This window comes from Barbus barbus (assembly GCF_936440315.1).
Source record: "Barbus barbus genome assembly, chromosome: 12".
Classification (NCBI taxonomy): Eukaryota; Metazoa; Chordata; class Actinopteri; order Cypriniformes; family Cyprinidae; genus Barbus; species Barbus barbus.
The window spans coordinates 3,645,726-3,658,071 of record NC_136740.1 but is presented as its reverse complement, the minus strand read 5'-3'; the positions used below and the strand labels follow the sequence as shown (position 1 = coordinate 3,658,071).

The window sequence follows — 12,346 nt, the reverse complement described above, 5'->3', positions numbered from 1 at the left end:
TTTGCATGAATTACTGCATCAATGCAGCGTGGCATGGAGGCAATCAGCCTGTGGCACTGCTCAGGTGTAATGGAAGCCCAGGTTGCTTTGATAGCGGCCCAAATCATCACTCCAGGTTTCCATCCAAGGATATTTTTCCGAAAAAAATATTTAGCGCTTTAAAATATTTACGATATAGCTGATGGAAATGCCAATTATCGATTAAATTTCTCATGTGTCAACAAAATCTTTCCGTTTAACTTTAGCGCATAAATTCCATATCGATACTTCAAATGTCGCAAAAATTAAAGGTTAAAGGGGCTTTAATGCAAATAAATGTGGTGTCACATGACAGAATTAGCCTATAGGCAGCGTCCGTGTTCATGGTGTTTCTCACGTTAAAGCACCGTTTCCCTGTAGTTCAAAAGCGAATTAAATCATATTCATATTATTAAATTGTATCTAAAATAATTTTATACATGGTAAGAAAAAGACGAGTTACTTCTCAAACATACTTATGGTAATTTGGTGTTAGTAGGCTAGCCTACGATTACATGATTATTATTCTTTTTTTTTACAGTGCACTGTTCAGTTTAATAGCCTGTAGTCCGTGCCTTTCAGCTTCATAACCCTGTGATATTATGCCAAGCACATTTTGTTTTATATATTGGAACGTGAAGTACAAAAGTTTAAATTAATTCATTTTGGCTTGTTAGCTTCTTATATTTTTATTCTTGTTTTGTTCTGAGTTCTTTCTACCGTTAAATTTAAATGATTTGCTGTGGAGTGAGGGAAAATAAAATATTTTTTTCATGTTTCTTCAATATATTTGTCTGACTGTATTTTATTATGACATGAACAGGCTGCGTTGTGGAGGCTATATTTAAATTAATATATTGTTTTCTGTGTATGATTAAGCAGAATGATTTTCACATAATTGTGAAGTAAATAGTCTAGCCTACAAGACTGATTGCTCAAAAGTCTTATTCAGGACTATGTAGTGTGGCTTTTATGGCCTTATTTCAGCTACATTGTTTTCCCCAAAACTTACTAACCACGCATAATATTTTTTTTCTAAAAAATCTTGTAGCACAGTTTGTGCTGAATACAAAAAAAATACATGTTGGTCAATAGTATGTTATAAGTAGCTGAAATAAGCACAAATATCAGGGCATGTCAAAACATCTCAAGGGCCCCAAAATCACCTCAGGCCCCAGAGGGTTAACTGCGCGTGAGGCGCCTGCGCGATCACTTGCAGGTTTTTTTCGTTTGTTTTTTTCCTTGTAAAAGTGGAAACAACTTGCACTAGCCTACTCCTTCATTTATGGTCATATAAGAGTAAGACATTATTCAAAACTATTCAAAATATTTTATTTGTGTACATTCACAATAAAAAACAAAACGTAGTTTTGTGAAATAAAGGAAAACTGCCGCTTTCACAAAAATGAACCGAAATTCTGCATATAGGCTGCTAATTGTTGCAGTGTTTTTTTTTCTTTCGTTTTGTTAATTCATTAATTATTTAGAAAAATATTGTTTCTTTTATATATAAAAGCTTATGTTTTTCTTTGTTTGCAGAAGCGCTGCAGGTGCGTGAATCCTCACATTCATGTTGTTTATGCTGCTTTTTGCAAGTATAAAATGAATCCCTGGAAAACAAATTTAGGTATTTGTAATGGGATGGAAAAATCTGGATGGAAACTTGTGGAAACTTCACACTGGACTTCAAGCAACATGGATTCTGTGCCTCTCCACTCTTCCTCCAGACTCTGGGACCTTGATTTCCAAATGAAATGCACAATTTACTTTCATCTGAAAAGAGGACTTTGGACCACTGAGCAACAGTCCAGTTCTTTTTCTCCACAGCCCAGGTAAGACGCTTCTGACGTTGTCTCTGGTTCAGAAGTGGCTTGGTAGTCCTTTTCCTGAAGACGTCTGAGCGTGGAGACTCTTAATGCACTGACTCCAGCTTCAGTCCACTCCTTGTGAAGCTCTCCCAAGTGTTTGAATCAGCTTTGCTTGACAGTATTCTCAAGCTTGTGGTCATCCCTGTTGCTTGTGCACCTTTTCCTACCCAAATTCTTCCTTCCAGTCAACTTTGCATTTAATATGCTTTGATACAGCACTCTGTGAACAGCCACAGCTTTCAGTAATGACCTTCTGTGACTTACCCTCTTTGTGGAGGGCGTCAATGTTCGTCTTCTGGATCATTGCCAAGTCAGCAGTCTTCTCCATTATTGTGGTTTCAAAGAACAAGAGATACCCTGAATTTATACTGTAGAGATGATCATTAATTGAAACTCAAATATAAATATTCTAATATTTTGAGATACTGATTTTTGACTTTCATGAGCTGTAAGCTCTAATCATCAAAATTAAAACAAAAAAAACTTTTGAAATGTTTTGCGTTACATGCAATGAATCTAAAATATATGAAAGTTTCACTTTATTAAAGTTTTCACTAATTATTTGAGATGTACCTGTACATTTTATTGTTTTACTTTATAATTTCTGCAATAATCCAAAGCCTTTTGTGTTTTTGTCTAGGGAATGTAAACTTCTGGGTTGGCCTATAAAAATACTTCATCATTGCTGCACTCTATTATGGATCCATACAGCAAACTGTTGCAAGAGTGCTGTTGAGCGGCCTGGAGAGTCTTCACTTAAGTGTTCCAATAAGAGCATCTACTCCCAAGCCATTAACAATTTACTGAATGCTACAAACGCACCATGTCCAGGGTCACTGAAGAGAAAGAGGAAATTAAAAAAGAAATATCAGAATGAAAGAAGAGCACTGAAGATCATTTATTTTTAAAACAATATTACTCAAAACGCCATATCACGACAAGTAGTAACTTGTAAGTATTTACAGAAGAATATGGTCTGGAATATGGCCCCAGCTGTCTACACTGGATGTCTACACTACACATCATCAATCACATGGATGTGAATAATGCAGACAGTGGCCACATCCACAAGCTGAAAAATACTGGCTCCGCAGGCAACATACTAAGGTGGCAACTGGAAAGACAACAAGCCACATCCAAATCCAATGACTGTGTCATCTTGTCTGCTGTGATACCTTCATCTGATCAACTTTTGAAGGCAGCAGTGATGTATCCTTCGCTGACTACGATATCACACTATGCTGTGCATTTTCTGTGACAACTGAGCTAAAGATGGCGTCTGAAAGATGTGTTTGATGGTCACTTTTTCCGCTTTTGGAAACTTCATTTCACTTCATTTCTAGCAAGAAATTAGCATTGTATTAGCATTGTGGTGATTAAATATTTGTTTAGTTATCACCAAAGCTTTCTCTATTTTGTTGTAGATCACTAAACTTTTATGCTGCCTCAGAAGTCTGTCTGAAATCAGTTTGGGAAGGTGCACAAATGCTGCCTGCAAAGTCATTGCCTGATAGGGCAGCAAGGCAACAAGTCAGCTGCATATGCTTTCAGTATCATTTACATTAATGGGTCCTATTTGCTTTTGATATGACATGTCGCGCCATTCTTATCTGGTGTAGACAAGGTATAAAACCTGCCAGTTTACACCAATGCGACTAGACAAGATAGTTTATTATTTCCAAGTAACAACACTTTACTTTAGTGTTTGTTTCTGTATACCAAGACTCAAAATCCAGACACATTATCAAAACTGATATCGCTAAACAAACCAGAAATTTAAGATAAATCCTTTGGCTTTTTTCCTTGCTCTTGTTTTCCATTGGAAAAATAATAATAAGAGTGCTTGTGTTTGCTGATATACTGTTCCTTCTGATGAACAATATATATATATATTTGTTTTATATATATATATATATATAAAGATAATGATATTACAACTATCCAGTCAAATCAAATTTGTTATTTGGCATTCAATGACATGCTTGTTTAGTGATAGAAGAAGAAGAAACAACAATAAAGGAATAGTTCAACCAAAAATGAAAATTATGTCATTAATTACTCACCCTCATGTCGTTCCAAACCCGTAAGACCTTTGTTCATCTTCAAAACACAAATTAAGATATTTTTTGATTAAATCTGAGAGCTATGAGAATACTTTTTGTGTGCAAAGAAAATAATAATATAAATTTATTCAGAAATTCTTCTCCCTGAGTTACCGTCTTACGTTACCGAGTTACGTAATGAGCGTTGTTTACGTTCAGTAGACAGCGCGCGCATTATGAATGTAAACAACACTCATTACGTTGATTACGTTCTGGGGTACTCTAATAAAGGATAACTTGTTATTATACTTTATTATATTATGTTACATTTCTTTGTGCACAAAATTATTCTCGTAGCTTCATAAAATTACGGTTGAACCCCTGATGTCACATGGACTATTTTACCGATCTCCTTGCTACATTTCTGGAACTTGATCGTGTAAGGACCCTTGCTGTCTATGCAGGGTTAGAAAGCTCTCAGATTTCATCTAAAATATCTTAATTTGTGTTCCGAAGATGAACAAAGGTCTTACGGGTTTGGAACGACATGAGGTTGAGTAATTAATGACTGAATTTTCATTTTTGGGTGAACTATACCTTTAATATGGGAAGACAATAGCCTACAGTTTATTTCATGAGGTCGGTAAGGGATCTGGATAATGAAGAGAGGGTCACTGGTCCAGAACCACTGTCCTAAAAGGCAAATATATTACCAGGAAGGTTTGATATGGTAAATTTTGTAAAAAATATTAAATATTTAAATAAGAATCTATAAATAACCTTGAAATACAATATCTACGTTGCTGAAAAGATCAATGTTTTACCGTGGAGATTCTTATCTGGTCTTTTCATGAAGGTATACACAAATTTTCCCATCATCTGAATTGCTGAAGTTAAGAAAAATGATCATACCAGTAAAAGTAGCGCTGTCCTTCATAGGTGCCATCATGCTGTACATTATCAGCCAACTCCAGTTCTATGCCAAGATGGTATTCGGGAGAGTTTTGTATGTTGCCCAGGTAGCGTAAGGTACCATTGTTGATCCGTCCAGAGGGTAACATGATTCGGACCCTGTGCCCAATCTTCAGATCCAGAGGGGAGTGGGGTACAAACACTCGACGAGGTCCCCGTCCACTCCTCCAAGACCTTACACTGAAGAAAGAGGTCATGCAAGCACAAGTATGGTGTTTAGATTGGACATTAAGTTTAAGATTGGAATTTAAATTTAATGCAAAATGTAACACTTTACTATACTCGTGCAAATTATTAAATGATTTATTCATTATTAAACAACTCTTTGGAATATTTGCTTCTGATTGGTCAGTGCACTGCATTCCACAGTCAGATGTTTCTGTTTATAACACAGTTCTCTGGAAAACGTTATTGTGACAGCACTTTCCAATGATAGGAGCAGGGCATGCATGAACATGTCCAGCTTAAAACACTTATCAAAGATACCTGATGTTAGACATGACAGAAGCTGCTCTGGAGTCTGATGGGCAGGAGGTTTGACTGTCATCATCTCTAAGCAATTCCATATCAGGTCCCTTTTGCTGGTGTCTGAGACCACCTATGGAAAGTTGGAAGAGATTAACTCATTTTTTCAAATTTATTTAATTTCAATTATCCTCACACAAAGGCAGTTCTGACATCCAGACAGTCCACCAAAGGAAGTTCTTACTAGAACATTCATGCTCCTTCTCCTCGGGATTGAGTCCATTCTCCAAGCCAGACTCTAGAAAGACTTCATTTGCGTCTTCTGAATCAGTGTCTCTGTACAGTATTCCAGTCCTTACCAGAATCTCAGAGGTCAGCTGAAAAGATCACATCACACAATTAAAATACAATTTAGAAAGGTTCCACTCAAATCATATCTGTTCCCACACTGTAAAAAGTGACTGAATATGTGAGTTAGTCATTAATCATTTGTTCAACCAATTTGTTAAAAAACAATGATTTACTCAGAAATGAAAGAAGTGACGGCCTTTATGATAGAGTTACTGAATAATTCACTCAACCGATTTGGTGAAAACCCAATCATTCAGGAATAAAACACCACTACGATGTGTTTCTCAATATTGCAGTGGTTTTATTTGGCTTTGTTTGGAACTACTTTGGTCTAAATTGTCTTTTATTAATAGTGTAGCGATGTAGCACTGCTCACACGAGTCATTTTCAAACCAAGCAGCGTTCAGCCCATTGAAAAATCTGTATGGGGACATCTTTCACCTTCACATAAAAATTCTTCAAGATGTGAAACTGATGCTATGAAAGTTAGCATTCTAGCTTGTCTGCCATGATCGATGCTAGTAGCATTTACTGATAAACAGAGATGCCATTAAAACCAAGCATTCTTAAGTACTGCAACCATAAGCATTGTTGGTTCTTGTTGCTATCCCAATTAATCCCAAATAATCAAGCAGTTTTAGTCATTTTCCAAAAAATACAAAATGCATACATTTTGAACAAAAGAGCCAGGCAATCAAACCAGCGATGCAGAAGAAACAATAGTATTATTAGACCCACATACCTGGTCTCTTAGATCATGTTGTCTCTTTTGCAGCTCAACAAACCGCATCTCCCATGATGCTCTCTGATTTGCAATCTCTATCTTCAGTTCTTGAATCTCCCCCTCAGCCTTTAGCAGTCTCTTGAACAGGCCACTTGTGCGTTCAGGCTGAACACAGTTTTCTGGTTTGGCCTTCTCTGATGCTGCATTTGTCCTTGCCAGATGTTTGACATCCTGGACAACTGCAGATTTATACTATACAGATTAATACTTTGGCAAATGCTGATTCTGTTTTGCTATGGATAATGGAGTACATTTAAAAAGACAGTTCACCTAAAAATGAAAAATCTGTCGCTATTTACTCACTTGTATGTCATTCGAAACCCTTTTTTTTCTAAAAATGTCTGAATTGTTTTTTGTCTCTTTAGTGAAAGTCAGTGCATGGAGTCCTGGTTTTGGAACCCTATTTACTTTCACTGTATTGACAAAAACATGATATCTTTAAACATAATATCTTCAAACTATCTTCTCTTGTTTTCCTCAGAAGAAAGATATTATAAAGGTTTTGTATGACATGAAGGTGTCTAATCAATGACCGATATTCAAGGTGTTTTAGGTAAACTTTCCCTTTACATCAATAAAAAGTCAGATATAGAACAGTTTTGCTCTAGTTTAAAAGGCTTCTTTGTAGATTTAAGTTGCAATGTGTTATTGACAGAATCTTATTTCACAAAACTAGCCTGCCATCTATTGTCAGGTATGAACATTACAATTGAAAAACAATCAGCAAACGTTGCTTTGATCATTACTTTTTTCTGTGATGTTAGGATTTACCTGGGGACAGTTTGGATGGTAATTTATGCTCAGTGTCAGCTGCATGCTGTGGTAATGGTGCAGATTTTAGAGCACAATATGGGCTGACCTATAGTATAAATAAATCACATTTGATTTGATTTATCAGTGATTTGTGTAGCGAAACAGTAAACTATAATATATTTATAGAATGCATTAACATGAAGAGGACATAATTACCCAGAAAAACCTCCATGTGCACAACAGGCCCTTGAGAGTCCAGACAACTGCTGACCACAGTACATAAGTAGCCATTTTATGAAGATTTCACATGGTGCTCTATTGTCTGCAATATATACAGTAGGTGAAATACAACAGATAAAGCAGTTCTGTATAATAACTCTTCAAATTCTGATTGATTTGGATTTAAGACTCACCACCAGATTACCAACCGCTGTGGCTTTAAGAGAAAGAGGAATCTATTCTGGAATTAGTTTTCTTTAAAACACTGAAGCAGGTAAATACCTTGACACAATGGCTGGTTGAATGTTTCAATAGCCGAATACAGATCCCTGTTGAACCTCCATGCATAAGAATTAACCTGTCGGTTTGTTTCTCTTCATTTGGTTATCCGATGGCATGTTCACACACCAACTTGTTGCTACCAAGCCTGCTGCAGACACATCAAGAGTCCAGAGACATAATCCTGTCTAATCTCATTACTGACTGGGTTACGTGTTCCTCTAGTGTCCCATCACATGCTAAATCTGGTACCCGATCCTATTTTTCCCAAGTCCATATATCAGCGTATAGCAGTAAGCAGTGATCAGGGACTAAACACACTCAGATTTCTCTAAAACAAGCTCAATCTAGCAAGATGTTTGTGGTTTAGTAAAATAATTGCCACCACAAAACCCTCAAGTATCCAGTGTCCTAAAATGTCCTTTGCAATAAACTACACAATCATATTGATAATAGATGACTACTTACAGATGAATTAGAATGCATTAATAAAATAATCTATTAACTATTTTTCACAATTATAAGATAACAGGAATTTTTTCGAGTTTGGTTGAGGTGTTTTTGGGACAGGTGCTTCAGTCCTGCCACTAGATGGCAGAAGTATCCATTTCCTGATTTCAAACTAAAAATAGTAATGAGCTCAGATATCCTCCAGATGTCCAATGTACTTCTTTTTCTTCTAAATGCTGACTAGACTGCACCACAGTTACTGTTAATAAACAAATGCATGAGAATTATGGAATATTCATGGATGTATAGATGAAATATTTTCTGGGTATTCTCATAGACAAGTTGTTTGTGTTAAGCAGGACCTTTTTGGTAACAATAATAATAATAATATGTTGTTGTAATTTAAGAAAATATTTATATATCAGCTTATTGCATACTTTTGCACACTGATCAAGCACAGACAATTAAACCTTACTGATTATAACTATTTAGAAAAGAACAGGGTGGAAATAACCATATTTTTGGTATTATCTGAATTACTTTTTTTGGTGTTGTTTTGTTGTTTTGTTTTTTTATTTGTTTTTTGTTTTTTTAGAGGAATAAAAAAAACTGAATTCACCTACTCCAATCTTTAAACAGTTAACCAAAAAATAAATAAAAATTTAAAAAGTGAAAAATTTACTCACCCTCAGGCCATTCAAGATGTAAATGACTTTATTTCCTCAAGGGAACAGATTTGGAGAAATGTAGCATTACATCACTTGCTCACCAATGGATCCTCTGCAGTGAATGGGTGCCGTCAGAATATCACAATATTCAAAAACCTTTACCTCTGGTTCATAATTGATAATAACACTTACTTCGATGAAAAACTAAATCCCTTGTTGTCCTCTCACATCAACATCCATCCACATTCATGTTTTGAAATATTTTAGCATGTAAACAACTTTTTTCCCAGGAGAAATCAATAGCCGGAAAAAAATGGGTTGAAGTTAAAAACGTGTTAATGATGGATTTGTTTCTTACTAACACGCAGCTTTTGGCTTCTCAAGACATTAATTGATGGACTGGAGTCATGTGGATTATTTATGGATTATTGTGATGTTTTATCAGCTGTTTGGACTCTCATTCTGACGGCACCCATTCACTGTAGAGTGGTGAGGAAGTGATAGAATGCTACATTTCTCCAAATCTGAATAAAAAAAATTATCTACACCTTGAGTGGCCTGAGGGTTAGTATATTTTTGGAAAATTTTCATTTTTGGGTGAACTATTTCTATAATACAAACTGTATGCCTGTGTTATTGTTTTCCCACCAAAATTATGTCACTTCTTAATGTCACTTTTCAAAACTTATGACACGGTCAGTCAGAGAAAATCATTCCTGCAAAGCCTATAGGAAAAGCTCCAGGTGAGATGAAAGCTGCCTAACATTTTACCGACTGACAGCCATTTCCGAGGATGCAAACTCGCCTGTTAATGACGTTCACATTTTGAATTGAAAATATGTCACAGTATGTGATTCCTAATGTAATTCATAGTTGTGAATAAAGACAAAAAAACAGTAGCTAAACAGTTTTCAGCACGTTTACAATGCATTTGAGAGTTTATAACATAATTACAGCCTTAAGTTAAACAAATATTACAGAAATCTAAAAGGATGGAAAATATTAAGGAAAGAAAGAACCTAAAATTATATTAAATATAATAAGACAAATAATAGCAATATGAAAATTCAGTACAGCATACTCATATTTTCACATAAAAGGACTGGGCATGTAATAAAATATGGCCTGATGATCCCACTCAGTTATGTTTCATACAGCAATTCATTGTCACAAAAATCTCAGCTTTAGCTTGTTTGTCTGAGAGCATTTCATCCATCATTGCAGACACATGGGTTTGTCCATCCATAGTAAAATACAAAGCGCGTCGTGATTTAACTTCTGTTTGAACATATCCGATAGCATGTCTCAACAAAAGGCTCATTTTCCATTCAGTGTGAATTCTGATGTTGATCCTGAGCTTTCAAAGGAAATTTGAGCTTAAAATGACGGCGACTGATTGTTCTGTGTAAATAGTCAGCTGTGTGTTTTTGGATTGTCAGAAGTGGGATGGGTGGAAAATTGTGGCCTGGTGTAAACAGCAGTTTAATGTTACCATAAAAACACAGAGACACTGGGGAGCGTTTATCTGTCTTAAAGGCACAGTTCACCCAAAAATGAAAATTTTATGGCGTTTCAAACCCATACATCTTTGAAGCACATAATATGCATTTTTGAAGAATATCCTGGCCACTCTTTTCCATAAAATGAAAATGAATGTATCTGTCAAGCTCCATATAGAACTGCATTTATATTTTAGTCTGTGCACTTAACCTAAAAATAGTCACATCTAAATTAAGTGGTTTTATTCAAGTCAGAAATATTATTGAACATGACTAAATCAACCCAATAATCTTCATTTTGGTTGTCCTTTAATAATTTAGTTCCATAAATGAGTTTGAAATCCTCAAAATCTGGCCAGTAAAATCTCTGTGCATTCATAACGTATCTGATATTAAAGTGCTGTTAGCTGTCGAGCAGGACTCTCAGGGGTTTCATTAGCACGCTCTCCGAGCATCTGTCCACCGGGACACAACAGCCCATACAGCCTTCTGAATTCAGATTCAAGCGTCTTATTGAGGGATCTTATCGGGTCACGTCCCTCATTCACCTCAGTTATGAATTACCTGCATTGTTATAAACGACAGGGCATTTTCATTCATTTCATTCAAAACTATTTACAGTGTTTGTACAGTGCTGTTTCCCTGTCTGCCAGTAAATATATCAGTAGTGGCTGCACCATGGTATCAGATACTGTAGGTGTCACATTATTTGATATGGTAGCATTCTACCATATTTATGTAGTATACATACTTCAAGAGTATTTATTCAGTTTTATGGTACTAGCATGTAAAAAAAATGTAAAAAGTGAATAAAAGGACAATTGGTAGCTTAAGAATTTATTTTTAACTAATGTAATTTTTACCGATTTAGTCTTAATAACTGAAATACTAAAAAAAATATACTTTTTTTGGTACTTTTTAGCATGTATTGTATTCTCATGCCATTACATTTATTGTTTTTTTAATTAGTAAATACATTTCTGTAGCTCAAGCAGATGAGAATGGCACTGAAAAAATAATAGAACTAGATAATAAATGTCACTATTAATTACAAAGTAAAACATTACATTACATTATAGTAGAAAGTCTGAAATTGTATTTTCGTGTAAAACCTACTCCAATAATCTTTTCTTTATTTACAACTTTTAAAACTTTTTTTTTTTTTTTTTACAGTGCAATTAACATTGAATGCAATGTACAGTAAGGCACTTTATGCTAAATGAAAATATACATTTAAATACAAATGTATTAGTTTTTTTATATTTTTGAAATGAACAATGAATGAAGTTAGATGGAAAATGATTTGCCTGTGTCTTCGACATGACCATATGATTTGATTATAGTTTTACTGCAGTTCAACAGCATGCATTTGTACCAATTGAAGTGCAGTAATTATGAAAATGAGATATGCGATGCAAACGTGTCCCCTGGTTGCGAATGGAAATGCAAAGCCACATATTTGAGAGCAAAATTTTACAGATGACAGAAATGTATTTTTCCTCCTGCTTACTATGAACGGAGGGTTCCCTCCTCTTGGAGCAATTGTTTCTTCTGTTGAGCTCTAATATTTAATAAAGTGTGTGATAAAATATTTATTATTTATTTATTTGTTATTTATTTAGGAATCCAGAATGACTTTTTAAATGTTGATATTTTTCAATTTTTGGACAGTTGGGTCCCACATTATCAGTTTTAAATCTAAATGACATGCAGACATGCATAAATTGTGCCATAAATGTGGATTTTCTGCGCTATAGGCTACACAAATAATAAAAATAAAAAAGTTGAACTTAACTGTTTTCCTCTAGTCAAGGAGAAAAAGGCACAGATTAATACACTTAATTTGATTTCAGGATGCCTGCAATGCGTTAATCACAATAAAGTAATCACAACATTCTTCAAGCAAGTCCGTATAATAGACAAATACATATTTTAAATGCTTATTATTTATTTTTTAAGAGGGATAACATCCTGTGAC

At 35.0% G+C, this 12,346-nt stretch overlaps 1 protein-coding gene across 2 annotated transcripts; it reads right to left on the bottom strand.

The window, feature by feature from the left end:
• Positions 1 to 1,330: 1,330 nt before the first annotated feature.
• LOC306877517 (uncharacterized protein) lies at positions 1,331 to 7,923 on the bottom strand. 2 transcript variants are annotated; one of them, XM_079429307.1, is made up of 8 exons: positions 7,667 to 7,923; positions 7,470 to 7,575; positions 7,272 to 7,359; positions 6,459 to 6,679; positions 5,610 to 5,742; positions 5,387 to 5,498; positions 4,841 to 5,080; positions 1,331 to 2,722 (listed from the first exon to the last, which is right to left on the bottom strand). In XM_079429307.1, exons 2-8 carry the CDS (start codon positions 7,542 to 7,544, stop codon positions 2,665 to 2,667), a joined length of 927 nt encoding a protein of 308 aa, XP_079285433.1. In that variant the 5' UTR covers positions 7,545 to 7,575; positions 7,667 to 7,923; the 3' UTR covers positions 1,331 to 2,664. The 2 variants fall into 2 exon arrangements, with proteins under 2 accessions (XP_079285433.1, XP_079285434.1); XM_079429308.1 differs by having other exon boundaries at positions 7,755 to 7,915.
• Between the last annotated feature and the right edge of the window lie 4,423 nt (positions 7,924 to 12,346).

Coding starts and splice junctions, on each gene's coding strand:
- LOC306877517 (XM_079429307.1), bottom strand. CDS start 7,544: ATGGCTACTTATGTACTGTGGTCAGCAGTTGTCTGGACTCTCAAGGGC. Junction 5,743..6,458: donor AACATGATCTAAGAGACCAG/GTATGTGGGTCT, acceptor TGATCTTTTCAG/CTGACCTCTGAGATTCTGGT. Junction 5,081..5,386: donor TCTGTCATGTCTAACATCAG/GTATCTTTGATA, acceptor CTCTTTCTTCAG/TGTAAGGTCTTGGAGGAGTG.